This window comes from Aptenodytes patagonicus, chromosome 25 (genome assembly GCF_965638725.1).
Source record: "Aptenodytes patagonicus chromosome 25, bAptPat1.pri.cur, whole genome shotgun sequence".
Lineage (NCBI taxonomy): Eukaryota > Metazoa > Chordata > Aves > Sphenisciformes > Spheniscidae > Aptenodytes > Aptenodytes patagonicus.
This window is the reverse complement of record NC_134973.1, coordinates 5,600,930-5,620,997: the sequence shown is the minus strand read 5'-3', so window position 1 is coordinate 5,620,997 and position 20,068 is coordinate 5,600,930. Positions and strand designations below refer to the sequence as shown.

General features: G+C 50.9%; 1 protein-coding gene across 1 annotated transcript in view; it reads left to right on the top strand.

Moving 5' to 3' along the window:
• STK11 (serine/threonine kinase 11) overlaps window positions 1-19,280 on the top strand; it is a 46,291-nt gene extending 27,011 nt beyond the window's left edge. The window contains exons 8-10 of the mRNA XM_076359139.1: window positions 8,270-8,463; window positions 16,823-17,045; window positions 18,601-19,280. Of these exons, the coding sequence (XP_076215254.1) occupies window positions 8,270-8,463; window positions 16,823-17,031 (403 nt within the window). The 3' untranslated portion in view covers window positions 17,032-17,045; window positions 18,601-19,280. The remainder of the gene's footprint in view (window positions 1-8,269; window positions 8,464-16,822; window positions 17,046-18,600) is intronic.
• The last annotated feature ends 788 nt before the right edge of the window (window positions 19,281-20,068 follow it).

Below are 20,068 nucleotides of genomic sequence, written 5' to 3'. Positions count from 1 at the left end.
AGGGTTTTTTTTTTTTAAAGGATCTGTTTGAACATGCTGCCTCTGAGCAGAGATTTCCTGGGCGGATAAAAGTACAAGAACAAAAAGCATCATAAGGATGCTTCATCGCGGAGGCTGCATTAGCTTATCTCCTATTTGAATAGGAAGTGCTTCTGAGGACATGCAGAGCTGCCTGCTGGACCGCAGCTGCTCGGCGGAGGTCCTGCCTACAAGCTTGCCCAGAAAGCTTTTGGGAACCTTGTAAAAACAAGGCTCTGATCCTGGAAGGTGATGGGCCTCCTTTGTGCTGCCTGCAGGCAGGAAGAGCACTATTTTCTTGTTGTGTCTCTGAAAAAAACCAGCAGCAGTAGCCGTGTGCTGTCAGATGATGATCCCTGGTAGATGTTATGGCATGGGAGGCATCTGCAGGAGCCACAGAACAAAACCTGACAGGCTTGAACTGCACTGGTGTTCTGCAGAGGAGCAACTGCGACCTACTCCTGACGAAGATCAAAGAGGCTGGGGAGGCAGGTCTTATGTAGCTGCCTGGTCAATTAATTAAGCAGTCGGGCTGACTCTTTTACATAGTAGCCAAGCACTGTGCATTGGTTGTTTCACTGGGTCTGGGAGATGATAGGAGCAGGCATTTGCTTTTAAAGACTGCCTTTCCCCATGCACATGCCTCCCAGTAATGGTGGGCCATAAAAGAGACTGCTTGGGGCTGGGCTCTTAAATGCCACGCGGCATTTAAAGCACCATATAGAGCTGGTCTTCCAAACAATAGCTCCTGCTGTTACTGACTGTCCTCCCATCTACCACTGAGGACTAGAGTGCTTCAAGCTAGACAGCAAAGCACTGTATGCTTTTGTACTTCCTAATGAAGTAGTTCTCCTGTTCATTACAGCTAGTCGTAGGGTGGTGATCAGCTTGCCACGCAGTCAAACCGATGCTTTGTCGGTAAGCACTGTAAAGAAGCATGGCAGGAATTAAGTCTATGGAGTACATTAGTAGGTGTTGAGAAAAGCACTGAAAGCACTTTCTTTCCTATCAGTGCTGCGGGTCTAAAGACTGCAGTGAACTGCCCCTAAGCTCGGGGCAGTGTAGTTGGTTCTCGTGTGTCACTATCTGCTAGGTATTTGAGCTAGTTATCCAACTCCGTATACTTGATTTTATGCTTCTCCCATGAGGCAGTGAGTTTTTGCGTCAGCTTTGCCCAGCTGGAAGCAAAGAGGTTTCTCTAGAGACCCTGCCTGTAGTTAGAAAGCAGGAGAAACTAGAGCATGCTTCTGGCTTGGAGGGCAGTCACACATCTCCCGTGGTCTCCCAGGGTCCTCTAATTGGGCACAGCTGCTGGTGGTGAGGCTTTTCATCTCATAGCACTGAGAGGGGCTGAAGAAAGACTCTACCTGCAAACACAGGAGCATTTCCAAGACTCAGCCTCTTATTAGTTTTCTGTGAGCTTAGCCAGTGCTTCTTAACAGGCTTTTGTCCCCTATTAGTAATCGCCTCCTTCCTCCTGCTGTGGCATCCTAATAATTACATCAAGCACAGCAGAGCTTGCAGCCTTGGGCTTTAGATGTGTCTGTCTGTCTCCTTTTTGTGGAGTAGCATTGTGCTAAACAATCCAGTGTTTGGTTCTCTTGGTTTTTCTTTAAATAGAAGAGAAGCTTAGCCCTTATGCTTAACCTGACCCTGAGCTGGTTTTTTTTTTTTAAATTGAACAAAGCAATCGGAAGGACAGCAGGTAGCCATTCAGATATTGTCGGAGGGTTTTTGGAAAGCATTTTAGTGAGAAAAGACTTGATTTCTAGAATCCTTAGATTTCTAGTGTGTGTGGGAGTAACAGTCATTAATGATTTTGGGTTTCTCTACACTCTTCCCACAAAAGCATGTGTTAAGGCACAGGAACTAGACTATAGAAACATCAAGCGACTTACCCAGGCTGCCCTGCTGAGATGGATACTGGCTCAAACCAGAATTACCCAGTGCCTTTCCGTGCTGCTGGAAGTCTCCTTTTATGTCTTTGAGATGATGTTACTGGTGACTTGCTCATACAGACAGTGGAGACTATCAAAGTGCGCTGAAAATCAACAGGAATAGCCCCCATGTCCTGGGCAGTGTTTTTTTGCATTGGAGCCAAACGCTGCTAGACCAGGCTCGTGTCAGCACGATGGGAAGGGGCCGTGTTCCCCTGTCCTGCAGGGAACGGTGATCCCAAGGGAAGCATCACGGAGCAGGTGTCCTGCGGCCGTGGAGCTGGGCGCTCAGGATCCATCCAGAGCTGGATAAACAGCTCACACTTCACCTTCCATAAAGTGACGTTTCTTGCTCTTGTAGTGGGATCAAGGATAAAAGGCTTTAATCAGTGGGTCAGGGGAAACACTGAGGAAGTATTGAGCATTGCTCCGTGAAGCAACAGAGCTGCAGGAGGCAGAGAAGGCAGCCAGGCACGTGTTTATTGCCCAGCAATGGTAATTCTGCCATTCCTCCCTTATTTTTGTCAGCTGCTCCAAATGTTTTTCCCCCCTTGTAGTGGCAGCCCTGTTTGAAGAATGCTGTGGGAAGAGTCTGCTTAGTTTTATACCTGCTAGCTGCCTTCCTCCTCACTGTGTAGCTAAACTCTTGCATCAAACTCATGTTTCTGCACTTTGTTTTCATTCAGCAGGACAAAGCTAAATTTTCTTCTTTGCTTTCAGAGGCTTTTCAAACCTAGTCAATCTGTGCAGCGCAGACCTACGAGTTGTAAATTGAAATGAATTAAAACTGTCTCAGCCTGTCATCTAAGAGTTTATGAACTGCCAGAAGCTGACCCCAGAATAACAATGAAAGAGCCTTGAAACCTGCTCTTCCCAGAAGGATCCGGATAGGATGATGTTCAATGGAAAACTGACACTTTTAGTTCACCTCTGAATATTTTGTACTCCTGGGGTGGGGGGCAGTGAAGAAAAGCTGCCAAGAGCCGGGGAGTTAGCAACCTGCTCCCTATAGATTATTCACCATCTCCTCTCTACCCCGTGCTTTTGCTGAAGGGCTTAATGCTCGTATACTGCATTTTGTAACTAATTCACTGACCCTGCTGCAGCACTTAAAGTGATGAAGTGGATGCAGAATTCTACCTCTGTCCCTTGTTTCCAAGGCAACCATCTTGCCTTTCTTCTCCAGAAGTGTCACACTTAATTTGTTCAGTCATAGATACGATTGCAAGAGTTTATAGCAAGAAAGGGAAGGCACTTCCACCTTTTATTAGTGGAGGTGCAAATTTAACGTGCTGGGCTAGTGTCTCCTCCTGACCTCCTGGAAGCTGCTGTGCCACCTTCCCCGAGTGCTTTTGCTCGCCCCAGAGTCCTCCCCGAGAGGTTTGGAGGGTAGCTGTTGGATGTTCTGCCATGCTGTTCAAACCCTGGGTACTGAACCCCTTGGAAATCTGTTTCTTGCCACTGTAGATTCCTTTGCAGCCACTGAGCGTGTTCCTTGACTTCTGTGCTTGCATTTGAGGGAGTGAGAGGGGTTTCCCTTAACCTCTGCTGCAGCGTGTATACTCATGGGCTTTTCCCATCCCTGGTCCGTGGTGTCATGCAGTAATCTCCCCTTGGTGGGACACACACAAAAAAAACCACTCCTCCTCTCCTTTCTTGCTGAGGCGCCTGCGTCTGCCTTCCTTCCCTGTGGCAGGCACATGGAAGGAATCTTTGGTTCTTCTACCCACGTTCTGCACATCAGTTTCATAATGCAACTGTGCATGGCGTGTTAAAGGAATGTGAGTCTCCATCTGTGCACAGAACACCTCTCCTCACAGGAGTCTGAACTGTCGCCTTTGGCCCTAGCATCAGCTAGGGGAAAACTGCTTCTCTTTCTTACTCATTTCTACTTTTTTTATGAACCTGACTTAAGAACTTGGACATCTCTTGATATTACAGGAATTGGAGCAGTGATTGCAGGGACGCCGCTATATGTTTATTGCTAGCATGTGTTGTCTTTCCCCAGGGCATACTGTTGTGTGCCTTCCACATTTGTCTGCAAGAGGACTGAATTAAACTGGAATGCTGTTAGTTGCTTCTTGTGGTGACGGTGACCTTCCAGTAAGCTTGAAGCCCTTACATGGTATCACGGGAGGTAGAGAATCATTCATAACCGATCCTTGCTGGCAGGGTGGTGATCTGCAGCTTGGCATCTGGTTTCAGAGAAAATTGTCCACATACAAAACAAGCAAACTGAAATATTTGTGACCTAGAATTGGGAAGTGAATTAGCTGTAAGTAAGCTGCAGCTGTGCTTACTGATTCTTATTTTAACCTCGCTTATACCAGAACTTGAAAAGAGCAGAGTGGTGACGTCCAACATAAAATTTGAGCTTGGAAGCTGCAAACCAGACAGGCTCATTAAGCACTGGTCAACCAGATTCCTTTTTTCATTCAGTCCTTGACCCTTGCTGTCTTATCTCCCTGTAGATTATAGCAACCCATCTGGACACCACTTCTTAACTGGCAGGATCACAATTAATACTTGTGCTGCTGCTCTCTGGAGTTTCTGTGCTTTGCAGGCATTCTCAAGAAGCTTGCAAAGTAGCAAGAAATGATCTCTTACTACTGCTTCCTTCACTCTTTCAAAGGGCTGGGAGTAGCTAAGAAATGTTTCACAGACCAGAGAGGAATCTGCCTCTTCCAGGGGATATTCTGGACAAGGGGCGCTTTTGAGATCCGCAAAGCTTTTCTTTTCCTTTAGTGTTAAAGCAGCAGTCTGTGAGCACCAGGTAAATGGCTATGTTTGTGCCAGGGCTGTTGGCTCGGAAAACATCAATGAAACTGTTTGGGAGTAAATGGTGAAATAGGGCACTCTGTCAGCAGTACTCTAATCCAGCCTGTGTTTTAGGGTCAGCGGTGAAGGCAGGGTGGGGAGGGACTTTATCTTGTCTGCATTACGGACCGATGGGAGAGTAGCTGCTTTCTGGCTTAATCAGTGGCCAGTAGCTTCTTGAGCCAGATTAGGGCATTTGATGGAGCCAGTGGTCCTCAGCTGAAGAGCAAATCTTCACTAATAACATTTAGCACCAGTGCAGAAAGCAGAATCTCTGTCCCTGCCGGAAAATTGCTTGCCAGGAAATACTCTGCTACTCCATACAGAATTGCTTGAGGCTCTTTCCAAGAGGTCTTTTGATTTTCTTAGAACTTCAATGAATTTCTCTTCTCACTCTGTATCCTCATTACCATATATGCATATGCAAGTATTTGAAATCACCTCCCAGAGGATGGAATCATTAAGGCTAGAGTACAGTGATTCAGGTTTCTGCTGTTAATAAAAACCTATTTTTACTCTCCTGGTAAGTAGGACAGAAGGAAAGAAAGAGGCAGAGCTGAAATACAGCAAAATAAAAACACTAGTTGCTATAGACTTCTAGGCTTTCTCCCTTTAAAATACCCCTTTTCATAACGGTCATTCTCATCTCATTTCTCCTGTATATTCCATTCTCCTTAGGCCCCTGGCATTTAGTTTGGGTCCCTCTAGCTCCACTGCCCCTGGCAAAAATAGCTGGCTGTGTTGGGTCTTCTATACCTGTGCTAGATGATCCTGCCAGGCTGGATCAGCCTAGGCTGAATTTGCTATCTTGGCAGTCACTTCCTTGATGAAAGCAGTCTCTCAAGGAAAGGAAATCAAATGATCAAATTAGGAATGCTGTGTGCCATGCACATCGCCAAGGAAGCCATCCACAGGGTTTGCTAAAACCATTGGCCAAAATCTGGCTATGTTGGACCCGCTCGCTTCCTGCTAGTCCGGTAGCTGGGATGACATTTTACTTAACTCTTGTAATGCCACTTTGTGCACGAGAGGTCATAGTTGACAAATTAGATCTGCGTTCAGTTCTCCGTCACTTTCCTAAAATACGCCGCTTTCACCGCGGCTTCCAGTATAGTCGTGGTACGGCCATGGAAGAAATGCCAGTAGATCCACGTCAGTGTGTAACTGGAACGTGCCAACCTCATCGCTGTTTGGGGTGCTGTCCACCCGTTCCGACTGGCAGGATGGAACACGATTCCTTGCGTGACACTGGCATGCTCTGTGATTAACCAAAATACATTTCCTTTTAAAACTTTAGGCTGTAGGGACTACTTTGCTCTTTCTTACTGCAAATGGCAGGATGCTGCCTTCCTCAGAGCAGTAGGCTGACTTTAAAACTCAGTCACTACGGAGAAAATGGTTTGAGGATGCTAATTGTGAAGCAGGGATTCTGGATGAGGGTTCACTCCTCCTTTGAATCCTAGCTGATTTGTCCCAGTAGCTACATTTTCATTTGTTTATCTCCTAACTCCTTGCTTTTGCTGGATAGTTTTGTTAGATTGCCACTTTTTATTTTAGGCCTACTGTCAAAGCAATGTAAGGCTAGAACAAAATTGTAATTACCATTCTTCTGAGCAGGAGGTGCATCCAACCCTTACTTCCTAAAATGAATTTGGAACCGGAGTGATAAAAAACAGATGGCTCAGGTTTATAAGAGCTCTTTGGTGACTGGCTTCAGGCCCTCTTCAGTGGTTATTAGCCAGGAGTTACTGGATGCCTGTGCAAACTACGGAGGGGGAAGCTCTCATGTCATATCAGGCTTGTCTAGGGCAGCAGTTGTCAGGTAAAGAAGTGAATATGCCATGAAGGGATAACTTTAGATCTTGCTCTGCTTTTGAGGTCAGTTTTCAGAGAGACCTTAAGTTGCTTCCTAAAGCAGCACCCTTTTGTGGCCTAAAGTAAACTTTGAGAGGGGGGAAAAAGGCTTAGACTTTCTAGGCTACCTCCTGCTGTGAAAGACTCTGAATGTCCCTTTGTGCAGGTAAGCGGCATCTACATAATATTTAGCAAGGTGAGCACAAGAGTGCAGTTGATCTGGTGAGGCTTTTCTTTCCTTTGTTACTGTGCAAAGACCAGGAAGAATAGGTCCCCGTGGCTTAACTGACATCCAGCCCACAGTGTAGACATAGGGGGGCGGATATCTGTGCCAATTCAAAAGTTTATCAGGAAAGCAGGCTGCAGTTCAGGAGATGGTCTTAAATGTGGGAGGCTTTGATGCTTTCTGACCCTTCCTTTGTGTAGAATGACCCTCCAGAGCAAGGTATGAGTAACAGCTTGATGAAGTGCCTCTGTAGGACAGCCTCCCTGCTAGCAGGGACAGCCAGCTGCTGGGCAGACCACCTTCAAAGGCAGCAGAACACCACCATTTATCGGGGAGGGAGCGACTGGATGGCTATCGCCTGACCTTTTCATTTGCTAGCCATAGGCAGCTGATTCTCCTTGCTGCGGGACGTCTTGCAGGGGGAGCAAGGAGTAGCAGGAGGTGTGTGGGCAGGAAAGGCATGTTAGAAGTACCTAGCTCTGGAGGAACTTCTGTTCCCACCTGCATTCAAGAGAGGATCAGCAGGAGTGTGGAGGTTCCAGCAGTACTTCTAGGAAACTTTCAGTGCCCACATGCAGCGCTGATAGATGTCCCAGAGACAGTCTGGTGTTGGAACCCTGCTATGAAAGTACGATAAAAACGTAAGAGGCTATCCATGTGGCTTCTGAGATGCTGATGTGATGCAAGCCTGTTGGATTCTTGATCTGATTAAGAACAGCTTTCAGAGCTCATTTCCTTTACTGGGCAGATGGTAGCACTATGGCTACTGGTTTTAATGGTAATAGCAGTCCCTTGAGACAGAGGTGGGATAAGAAGATAAAGTATAAGCATTTCTGCTGTGGTCTTGTTGAAAACTGCCTGTTAAAGGAGCTTGCAAGTAAATACCACTCTCCTTAGATTGACATTCTGCAACCTTCCTTTTGTCTTGTTGTGCTGGATTAGCCTCAACTTTAGGGTAGAAGTTTCTCCTTTTCTGCTTGCTTTGGCAATGCAACTCAGGAGCTCTAGCAGCTCTAATAATGTGTTTTGACTTATAGGTAGGTAGTTTGGGCTTGAGTTGGTGATGGAGAGAATGTTCCTGCACTCTGTTTCCAGGTAGACCTGTTAGTTTCTCCTTAGCTGACAAAGCACCCAGTGGATGGAGCACCTCGTGGAGTGGCTTACACAGCTGTTGATGTCCCTGCAGCGGTGTCAGCAAGACAGACTTGCCTTTCTTGGCACTCGCCTCTCCTGGTTATTGCACATTAAAAAAACCTGCAGTGGCATAAAACTGGCTAGGAACTTTTCCATAAACAAGCTGCACACACCTTTGAGTTATTGGGGTGGAATGGGACCATCTCATAGTGTCAAGGATTTCTCCATGCCTTCTGAAAAGTGAAGCTGTACCGATGAAACTCTGCTCTTGGACTCTTTGCAGTTGGTTTCGTAAGAAACATGCTCAGGCAGAGGCTCTGGTGCCCATACCTCCCAGCCCAGAAACAAAGGACAGGTGGAGAAGTATGACGGCGGTGCCTTATCTGGAAGATCTGCATGGCTACAATGAGGAAGAAGATGATGACTTGTATGACATTGAAGATGATATCATCTACACTCAGGACTTCACAGTACCAGGTAGGAGAGAATGATGCTGGGATGGGTAGGGCAGAAGTGGCTTTTTTTTTTTTTTTTTGTCTGTTTAAAGCTTTTTAGGAAAGGCCTTGAGGTCTGAATAATCCTTTCAGCAGTGGAGGAGACTATTGATTATTAAGTGGTGTGAGTGACGCATAGTGAGTGAGCCGTGATGCTCCGGATGCCTTGGTCCTTTATTTGATCAACCAGGATGCCCCTTCCTGCGTGTTACCCATATGCCAATTTCCTTCCTTCATCAAGTAATAGCTTGCTCCTGCTGGACTCTGTTGTTTAGCACATTTAATTCTTTTGGCCAGCTTTGCTAGACTGAGTTATTTTGGAGCAGAGCCCTAAAATGACTCAGTGTTCAGAGTAGATGGCACATCTGGGGAAGAAGGGTGCTTGTAGCCTTATACTGAGACCTTTTTCCTGCTCCAGTCTTGGTAACTATCTGGTTACAGAATTGCTTCTTTCTTTATTAGGGATTTCCTGTTGTTTTAAGGTAAGCCAACCAGTAAGTACAGGGGCGTGTGTGGTTTTAACCATGTAGCTCTTACAAAGCGGTGGTAATCGAGTAGCTTTCCGTTTTTGGCCTCTCTGTGCCTGTAAGCCACGTAGCGTGTGAGCAGAAGGCTGAAGGGCATGTCTGTGATAAGACTAAAGACAAAGACTGCTCAGCTCTACAGTCATTGCAGCAGCGGTACTGTATGATCGAGGCAGCAGTTTCTTTGTCTTGCTGCCTGTGTTCTCACTGCCTACATCAACAGAACGTGAGTTTCTAGATTAATTGCTCCAGCCTAGTTTAATTGTTTTGGAGGGGAGGTTTCGAGTCCTGTTTGTAGGGATGCTGATTTACTCTACCACAGTGTGATTAGAGGTACCTGCAACTGACCTTTCCTTGTGATAAGGAAAGCTCCAGTTTCTGTAATTCAAGACTAGCCAAATTACTTTAGTTTTTCCTTAATGATGGCCTGGTGGGCCTCTGTGGACCTGAGTAAAAGCAAGGTCTGGTTTTACCAAATCTTGCACCTGAAGACCTTGTTTTTTTTCTCTTGGTTTCCTGGTTAGGCAGAAATTGCTTTTTTTGGAGCACTATCATGGAAGAATAAATTGTCAGGCCTTGAATTGTAATAAGCCTCAAATTGTACCCAATGCTCCAAATTTCTTTGGGCAACAACTTGAAACAAGATGGGCTTCCCAGGCAGCGCCTTCCAAGGGGAGAAGGGGAGAGGCTGCTTTGAGCCCAACTCGCTAAGCCAGCGCTTCGCCCCATGCTGTATGACATCCTTGGGTAACAGCCCCCAACAGGGCGTCTGTTCAGATGTTCAGCCAAACGGATATGTAGGTGGGTCGGAGGTGGAGCCTGCCAAGATGAAGGGAGTCTCATCAAAGTGAAATAGATTTATTTCCAAGTGCTGATTCACTGGTGACAGTCGGGTAATTTATAACCTTTTCTAATAGAACTAATGTCCCAGTGCCAGCTGGGTGACCTGCAGAGCTCTGTTCTTTGCTCTCTTCTTACATCCCGCAGGCTTTTGTGCTAGAATCTGACCAGGGCCAGGCCTTTCCTCACAGTTTAGTGAGGCTTTTTGAAAGGAGGGATCCTCTTAAAAATGCGATAGACTCACTGAAGCACATACTTGATTGCTAGGGCCTTTCTAAGTACAGAAGCAAGAGAGAAGAGGACTTGCCAGATGCTTTCCCCACTGTCAGAGGTTAGCCATTTTCCTCTGCAAGAGCTCTCGCCGGGAACAGCCCATGCATAAGAGCCCGAGATGTAATTCTGCAGAAATGTTGGGGCTGGAAGCCCCATCACAGACAGTGGGGCCTGAGCACAATGATGAGGCTGCCAGGCTTGAAAATCCATAACTAGCATCACTTGCATCCCTTTCTGATTTTACATTTTCCTTTCTGAACTGACTTCAAGAGGCAGAAGGAAGGTATGCTTGGACTGTGTGTGCCCGTAACCTCCCTTGGAGGGCCAGCCTTCCAAGATGATAACCTCTGTGAGAGTAGGTCTGTTGCTCTTAGTACTTGACTATCTTGCAGCCAACCCAAGAGCCCACAGGACAGTCTGTTACTGCTTTTTTAGTGCCAGTCTAGAGAATAAGCGTGTGCATGTCTCTAACGGTGCTCTGTTGCTTCCCTGTGCATTCCCAGCTGCAGAGGAGGAAGCTGAGGCAGGGCTTAGAGGACAGAGCGGAGCACTGAGCAGTCATGACGAGCTGTTTGGAGAGGAAGCCGTGCTCCCATCGGCCACGGGCACAGAAGAGGAGCGTGAAGCTTAGCCTAGGCCCCAAAGCCACTGCCCTTTTGGGCTTCCCGTGGCCTGAGCTAATGGCAGTGGCTGGAGAGTGCAGGATCATCTCCTTGCTTCCCCCAAGCTTCAGCAGGACAGTTGTATTATTTCAAAAGCAGATAACTTTGTTCTGCAAGGGAATCGTTCTTTAATTTTTGGCTTTGTATTTTTAAGCAAAGGGTAGCTGTAGGGGTTCGGCACGCTGCAGAGGAAGATGGTTTGTGACCCCTTTCCGAGTGGGTTACTCAGCTTGTGAAATCCAGCCCATTCCTGCAGACCTGCCCCACGAATGATTTTGTACAGAAGATGCATTCTTGTCTGTTCTCACTCTCTTTAAAATGTTTTGTTTCTTTTTAACTTTTCCAGTGGTGATTAGCCTGCATTGCTGTCTGGTTTATGCACTTCAGTGCGACTAAAAAGTGGAAGCTTAGGCAGACTTCCAACATTGGAGAGTGGTTGTGTGTCCAGCAGGCCCAGGACAGAGCTGTCTGTCCTGGTTGCTGTTGAGGGTCTCTGGCCTGTGGCACTGCAGCTGGGTGTTGCACGTTATCATCTGTGTTTGGAAAAACACGGTGCTCTGCCCTCCCTCTGAAGAACAGCAGCAGAGCGTGCGAGATCCTCTTCTCGGTCGGGTGAGGGTTGGCGCTGAGCCCTCCGCACTGAGTGGGCGAAGAGTTGTGCCCACACGTGCACACCTTCCTGCCGTTCGACTGTCGGTGTCGTGGGTGGCTGCGGCTGCATCCCACGGGCAGCGTTACTGCCCTGTGCATGCCCAGGAGCCTGGCCCGAGCCTGGCCCGTGCTGGTGCAGGTGCTCCTCCAGCAGCCGTGTCTATCTGCCAGCTGAGGTGGATGTACCCCCACACACAGGCAGGTGACTGTGATAGTGGGAGATCATCTCCAGAACGGTGATATCAGCTATTATACACTCCTAATGCAAACAGCAGTATTTAAACCCAAATAAGAGCTGTCATTTCAGAAGGTGACAGGCAAATTACTGGAAGATTTTTTTTTTAAGTTCTCGTGTGTAACTTGTGCTGTTTCAGAGGGATTTAGAGACCTAAAGGTTAATTGTGGCCCCACAGACCAGCACTTCCCATGTTACGGTTAGCCAGGGTAGGTGGGGTAGACATGATTTTGGTTTAACTTAGCTGGTGAATGGTGACGGGTTTTAACCCTTCAGTTATTTCAAGAGTTGTTCTTAATTGCTTAGGTAGATAGTGAAATAAAGCGTTGCTTCTAGCCAGTCTGAATGTCCTCTTCCCAGCACGCGGGTGTTATGCTTTTGTAGTGTTGGTGACTGAGTTGGATGTGCCCATGAGGGGTGGATTCTTTGGGGGCTATCAAAACACAGCAGTCCAGATGTGGGCTAGAGCTCAGGAAGTCCCCAGGGAACCATCCAGAGCAGGAGGAGGATTTCTCTGTACTGGATGTTCTTATGCTGCTCCTGAGCAGCCGTCGCTGTCAGGCAGGGCCCTAGGTAAGCCGTTGAGTCTGAACACATGCGGCTCTTTGCCACCCTTGATTTGGGAACATATTTGAGCATGGAACAAATTCTTCTCCCTCAGACAAATCACGTTTGGCTTGCCTTGCCCTAGAAAGGACAGAAAGCATAGTCCAGTGTGGCCCCAAACCCGGCAGGAACAGATCTGATTTGGACTTAAGCACTGAACAGCTGAGAACTGGTCCACTGTGATGGATCATTCTCTCTACTTTACCCTACAACTTCCAATCAGGCTGTGACGGAGGTCAAGCTGTTCACAGGACTTGTAGAGATCCCTTAAAATAAGGCTGTTTAAAAAAAAAAAAAAAAGGGGGGGGGTAAGAAGGGCTGGTGAGATGGGATATGAAGGTGCAGTTTACAGGTTCAGTGTTTGTGATGGACAGAAATCCCCTCTCCAGAAGTGCAACACTCAAACAAGCTCATGGGAGGAATGGGGGTGAGGAGGGAGCCTAGCGTGGTACAGTCTGCTCTGGTGGGCTTGCATGGCATTTGCAAAGGCAGGGGGGCAGCTTGCATAGATAATAAATGTTAATCTTTTTTTACCCAAGTCTTCCTGCAGGATCCTTTTGAACTTGCTCAGCTCCATGCGAGTGTTAAATTTCTAACAGCGATGCCATATTAAAATAAAAATTTTAAAAAAACTTGTAAATGACTGATCAATTCAGTTGTGGTTCTGCTGGGCAGCGAGAGCAGGAGTACAAGTGACTCATAGGTGGGAGTGGGTGTTCAATTTGGGAGGGGAAAAGAGGGAACCTCATTAAATCTTGTGTTCTTCAGAGGAAGAAGGGGCTTTGAGAATGTGCTTTTATTTTTAAAGGGTTATTTCAAGATTTATGCAGCTCTATAGAGAGCTTTAAATGTTACGTGCCCCTGGTTCAATCGGTGTTAAACATCTCTTCCGAGGGAAGTGCTGAGGAGAGAATAACGGTGGCATTGAGCACGTGACGAAGCATCCTCTCCAGAAGTGGCTGCCTTCTTATTTGGAGAGAGGCAGCATATGCAATAAATGGATGTAAGCATCTTGCTTGTTGCTTTTGTGCTGCGTTTCAGATTTAGAAGGCTGTGCTCTGCTTTTTTTTTTCTCCCCTACCATTAACCCCTTCCTCCGTTGCAGCCCAGTCCTCCTGCAGAGGCAAATGGCTGCATAGCTTGATTCGGGGGTGTTGGGTTGTTTTTGTTTTGCATTCTTAGCATTCAGTCTGAGACTGGAAAATAAAGCCAGGACTAGAGTCTTAAGTAATGCCTGGTGCTTGAAAAGGTGCGTTTCTAGCTGCAAATCATGTATGCATGTTTGTGTCTGACAAACACAGCAATTCAAAAGCTCTTCAGTTTTATTTTGAAACCTTTTTTGTGCCTGAATGAGCTGGATGGAGCCATTAAGAAATGTGAGAGGTGGCAAGGATGAACATGCACGTTCTCAATGCCTCTCTCGGCCCTCCTTTTATTTATTTTATTTTTAGCACTGTTCAGCTGGTAATGGTAAGGTAGGATATAGCTGTTCGAACAGACACAGCACTGGGTCACTGGCTTCCGCGTGGGCAGACAGTTGCCAAGACTTCATCCCGTGTTGAATTTTTATTTTCATTAATTTGAACGTCAGCAACTGTCATTGGTGAAGGAGGTAAAATTAGCTTGCGATTCACCCTCCCTCCTTGGTATCCATAATAGACTCCCAGGACTGTGCTTTTCAAGCAGGGTGGGAAGGGGAGGAGGGAAGAGTCACACAAAAGACAAATGAACTGTTTGGATTTATTTTTTTTCCCTCCCCAGTCAGAAATGTTAATGGACTTGGCCTGAGTTCAGCTGAGGGAGGGGAAGCATAAGTGTTCAGCTTTGCTCCGAATGGGGTTATTTGAGGCTCTGCAGACATGCAGTTGGGATGTAGGGAGAAGAGAAAAAACCCTGAACTCTGGATGGAGGGTATGGCCAGGCTGCGCTGCTCTCGGGCTGCAGCCTGACCCACGGCGAGCTGCTCTGCTCCGAGTCGCTGGGGAGAGCCCCATCCCTGAAGGAGCTCTTGGAGGTTGGGTGTCTCAGCCCTTTCTAGCAAGTCATCCCCTCTTAAGGGGTCAGAAGCTGGAAGCTGATCAGATCACTAGCAGGTCCGTAAGTGCACAGCCGGGTACGGCTAGCGTTTCTGCTTCGTGCTCCTGAGCCTCTCACCTTGCCAGTCATTTTCAGAAAGTATTTGAGGTAGTGACAGATGTCCAAGGTACTTCCATCCGTCGTGGTGAGCTGTGCGAGGAGCTGGGTCTGTGTTTCTTGGGAGGTGCAAGGCTGGACCGGTGGGTGCCATCGGCTCTGGCAGCGATAGGCTTGGGTGCACGAAGCCAGCAGCCATCCCTGGCGAGTCAGTCCTTGTCTCCTCCTGCGGCAAGGCAGAAGTGCTCAGGTAAGCAGCAACAAGCCAGTAACTGGGAGCTGTGTCAAGACTCGGTGGAGCCGTCGGGGAGGGATATAAGGGGCCGCTCACCAGCAGGTTCATGGGGGAATCAATTGCACTTGTAACCCAGAATCGCCCTGCAATAGGCAGATCCGTCCTGTCCTCCCTCTAGCTGTTTTTGGGCCCCTGTCCTGAGCCTCTGGTGGAGCAGCGGTACCTCACCCTGCTTTGCATGGCCAGAGGCTGAGCTCTGGTGTGCTGGAGTGTCCAAACCACAGCACTGGGAAGGTGCTCCTGAGCTCTCAGCAAGCCGGGAGCGCAGCTGACTAGCTTGAAGGACTGACTGCTTTGATCTGTGGATCAGTCAGCAGGGTAATTTCTCAAGGTAGTTCCTGCCTGGGCCCAGCTCTGCAGCTAGGCCTGCTTTTAGGGGGAGAAATCCACTCCCCGGTGAGCACCCTGGTCCTCTGGTGCTCGCAGCCTGCGCCAGGCCATGCTGGCCATGGAAGTGCTCAATCTGCTGCCTTATTTCCAAGGATGCGTTTTCACTCTAGCCTGCTGGGGGTTGCCCTGCTGCAGCCTGCACTTTGCTCCCGGTCTCTGCACTGGTGAGGCTTTACCAAAGCTGGTCCCCCCCACCAGGCAGAGGAGCTGTGGTCTGCGCTGGGTCTGGGCTCCTGCCGCCTTTGCTGCTTTGGGTCTCTGCGAGTGTTCCGTGAGGCTGATCCCTCTCCCCAGCACGAGCCCTCCAGGGAGAGGAAGGTGGGCGCTGAAGGTGACTTTGTCTGAACAAGGTGACCTCTGTGTCCCCTTGCAGCTTTTCTTTCCCAAATGACTCTTCACCTGTGGAGGATGCGCTGGGCCCCCTGATGCAGGATGGAGGATGGGAGCGGAGCGGATGGGAGCCTGCAGCGGTACCCGGGAGGGATGCAGCGAGGCAGAGGAGACCGCAGGGGTCCAAGGTGGATCCCGCCACTCTCCTCCAGAGGAGAAGCGGCTCTCCCACCGCCCCCATCCTTGTGTGTCCCCTTCCTCCCCGAGCTCAGCAGCAGTGGGGTGATCATTGGCGCAAGTACAGAGAGATGACGTGCCGTTTGGCCTTGGCGGAGAAAGGATTGAGCATCCTTTAAAGAAAATTATACATAATCGTCTTACAGCCTTCGCTTCCACTCAAACCTCTGAGTCATAACTGAAGGGCCCTGGAGCGTGACGTTCCTGCTGGAAGGAAATTGCCTCGGCTGGATCCGGTGGGGGGGAGCTGGGAACCTGATGAATTCTCTCATCAGCCCTGCGTCTGGCTGGGGGATGCACCGCGTTACCCATGAGAGCGCTGGGCTGTGGTGTCCCCTCCTGCTCTGGGCCAGGGCTGCGCCGGGGGGGGACCCTTCATCACTCCCCAAGTGAATGGATATGACCCGAGCCCCTTCCAGCCATGGCAGCGGGCAGATGCCTCTGGAAATGGCTCTTCATCTGCTGTGCTGAGTCACACTGAGCTGGCCCACAGAGGGGAGGGGGGCTGATCTGAGGCCATTCTCCCATCTGGGTGTCCCCTTTAGGGGACGGTGGCATGCTTGAGCTGCTGCATCACTGCCTAAACGGGCAGTGCCCCCAGCCCCTGCCAGACGTGGCCGTGCTGCTGCGGGTGAAGCAGACCTTCCTCTGCGCCGCGAAAGCAGATGGGTGTTTGCTCTACAAACACATCAAGCCCCTGGGTACTCCGCAGGTCGGTGGATGGGGCTGGGACTTGCACCGTCCTCCAGAGAAGGTAGCAGGAGGGAGGAGGAGTGAATTCCTCCACTGCTGCCCCTCTGCTCCCTGGCCGGGAGCTGGGCTGCTGCCTGGGGGTTCAGGGTGGGCATGGTGGCCGCCCAGCCTGCTCGGGGAGGACGGGGAGTGCCCATGGTTCTCATTCACTGCCTCAGGTTTTCTTTTGTGTGCTGGGGAAATGGGTAAAACCAGTCCTCGGTGGGAGGGAGATGTGGTCTCGGGCTCCCTGCCTCACGCATCCCCTGTTTGGGCTGTCTCCCCTGTGGGGTCCTTAAAGGTGTAGAAACGGGCTCTGATTTCCCTCAGGAGCAGCATGCCTTCTGAGCGAGGGGAAGGGTTGCTCTTCTGCTGGAGGCGATGCCCTGGGGCCGCTGCCCTCCCTCTGCCTCACCATCTCTCTTCCCTTGCAGGACAGGTGCCTGAGGAGGAGGCAGGGCAGAACGGGCAGAGCCGCGGCAAAGGGCTGCCCAAGGCCGTGTGCATGAACGGGACGGAGACGGGACAGCTGAGCACCAAATCGAAGGCAGAGCGGCGGGCGAGCGCCTCTTCCAACCCCTCCCGCAAGGCCTGCTCTGCCAGCAGCAAGATCCGCAAGCTCTCCACCTGCAAGCAGCAGTGAGGCGGGAGCCTCAGGTAGGGGCAGCCCGGTCCCCGCGGGGGGGTGGCCACCCTGGGTGACTGCCCAGGGAAGAGGGGGGGACGTCTGAGCCTGCCCCAACGGTGGGCAGCAGGAGGGAGCTAGAAAGGGTGTTTTGTAGTCCCAGGTGTGGAGAGGGGAAGGGTCTGGGTCCTGAGCATCCCTCTGCAAATGTCCCCGGCACCCAGAGCCTGGATCCCCTGTGGTGTTGGGGGGGGGGGGGGGGGGTGCAGAGCCCAGTGGGGACCCCCCTGTGCTCCCTGCTCTGCTGCTTGCCTGGCTCTGCTCTACCCCCTCCTTGCAAGCTGCTGCTGTGTCAGGCGAGAGCTGTTGTCGTAATCCTTTCTCCCCTCCTGGGCTGCAGTCAGGCTGTTGCGACAACCCCTTTCCCTGGCACCGGGGTCCCCCCGCTTTCTCTCCCTTGCTCTGCTCCCAGCGTGGGGGGGAGCACAAAGCCCCCGGCGTGCAGAGGAGCTGGGCTGCAGCGGGACGCTGAGCACCGGGATGTTTCCAGAGGTGTCCCTGAGAGAGGCCCCCGTGGGACCTCCCACCTGGTCTGGGAGGTGGCCGCGTCACCCGTGGCCGGGCCACTGCCATGCCCAAGCCCCTTCCTCTCCTTGGGGAAAGCTGAGCGCCCTCCCTGCTTCCCCCTCCTCCTTCCGGCTCTTTCCTCGGCTCCTCAGCTCTGTCCCCTCCTTCCCACCCCTCATTCATAAGTGAGCCAGCAATGACTCATGTTCAGCGCTCATCCACCCCCGGCCTCACGCTTGTGCTCGTCACCGGCGCTCCGTGGGGCTTGAGGCTCTGTTATCTGTTTGGATCACGACCAGCTTTGTGGTGTGAAAAAAAGCCAGAAATAAAAGCCTGTTCCTCCCCCTGCAGCTGTCAGACCCGCGCTCAGCCCCTGTGGCAGCTTTCATCTTTAATTCATGGCTGGGAGTGAGTCACCTGCATGGGGAGTTACTGTATCGGCAAGCAAATGCCTTGGATCTGGGTCTCCCCGGGGATCTGCTGCTCCTCTCCCCCCTTCCCGCTCGGGTACCCGGCGTGGGGGCTCCACGGCAGCTGCCCAGCGGTTTCGGGAAGGAGAAAGTCCGTGCCAGCTGCCAGAGCCTGGTTCGGTCACTGCCTCTGCTCTCCTCCCGCATGCATTGCGGGGACAGCCGGGTTGGAAATCGCCTGCCCACCCTTTAGTCAGCGCCTTAAAAGCTTTGAAAGAAAAAAAGCGCTCCCCTCGGCATAAATGAAGTTCCTTGACTGCATTTTCCCCTTGGGTTTTTGCTTCCCGGCTTCAGGGGCAGGTCTGGGGCTACCTGGCCGAAGGGCCCGGGGCTGTGCAAGCACGCCTACCGCTCCCGGGGACAGAGCAGGCACCCCAGGCCCCCTCTCCCTCCCATCCGCACGGCGCTGGCGGGAGAGGGAGACCCGGAGCAGGCTGCGACCTGCCCGTGGTCACAGCGGGGGCCAGGAGCAGAGCAGGGGCTTGCACCCCCAGTTTGGCACCAGCCCTGCCCTGCCTAACCCCCCTCCTCTCTGTTCTCCTGCAAACAGCGTCCCAGGGCCCGGGCTAGCCCGCATCCCCCCCATCCTCGCCCCATCTCTGCCTCTCTCCTGGGAGTGGACTGCGCTTGCGATCCAAAAAGAAACCAGAGGAAACCAACCAAGGAAACCGCCCCCCACCTTCCCTGCGGCCCCCCCGCTCCGGACAGCGCCAGGAACCAGAAGCTGATGGTGGCCAGACCCCACTTACCACCTCGGAAGATGAAATCTCTGACTGCGAAGATGCTGCCCCTCCTCCCCAATCACTCTTTGCCAATCAAGACACTGATTCTGTTTAATTTTGCGATGGGAAGGGTGGGACGAGCGGGGCCGGGGTGCGGTGGGACCCGCGCCCCTCTCCCCGCCGGGCTCGGCCGTGCCCACCCTGGCTGTGTAGAAGTCGTGCAAAGCCATTGCCGTGCACTTTATGTTTTAGACTACTGTTATATATTATATATTTTCCTCTTTTTTTTTTTGTTTATATTTGCGGTATATTTAGAGATTCCTACACATCGTGATGTGTTTAAAATAAACCAGATGAGGAAAAAAAACAGGTATTAAGACAAAGCAAAACTCTATTAAACCTGCATGCTGTAAAAGGGCTCGGAAAAGGGAATGGGTGCGTTCGTCGTCTTTTTTTCTTTTCTTTTTTTTTTTTTTAAAGAAAAAAAAAAATAAAGTGAAAACAGTGAGGTGGGTTTCATGTCCTTCCTCCTGCAGCAAGCGGGGTGGGGGGTGTGGGCCAGCCCCTCTGCCCGGGGGCTGTGCTCCTTTTGGGTGGGTGTGGGCTCCCCCAGGCAAACCCAGCTCTTCTGGGAGCAGCCGCAGGGGCGATGCCGGGGCAGGAGCGGGCCCCTGCCCTCCCCAGCAGCTCCTGGGCAGGGGGGGGACGCTGTCCCTGGGGGGGTGGAAGGTAAGAAGCAAGCTCAGAAAAGTCACACTTGGTTTGTTTGGTTTTTTTTCTCCTTTGTTTATAGACTTAAAAACGCTGAGTTGTAGATCGAGTTAGTGCTTTGGACAGAGACTTTGCAGAGGGAAGGAGCGACCCGGCCTCTTTACTCGCATGCAATTGGGGTGCCGTGGAGGGGCGTGGGGGGCCCTCGGCCGTGCCCTGCCTGCCCCTCCTGCCTGCCCTGCTGCCGAGTCTCCCAGGTAACATATCTTGGGCTTTTTTTTTTTTTTTTTCTTTCCTCACCCATCCTTTGAAACACAAATAAAAACCCAATAAAAAGCAAACCCCTTCCCCGGAGCAGCAGCATCCACCTCCGTAAAAATCAATAAATATCCTCCGAACGCCTCGAGCCCGGCACTGAGCTCCCGGGGAGGGCGGGGGGTGCGGAGCACTCAGGGGTCACCCACGGCACGTGCTGGCCCGACCCCACGCTCTGCTCTTGCCCTGCGTGCCTGGGCAGAGGGGACAGCACCAGGGGCAGGCGACGGGCAGCCCCCACCCCTACAGGGGGTATTTACAGGGGTGCCC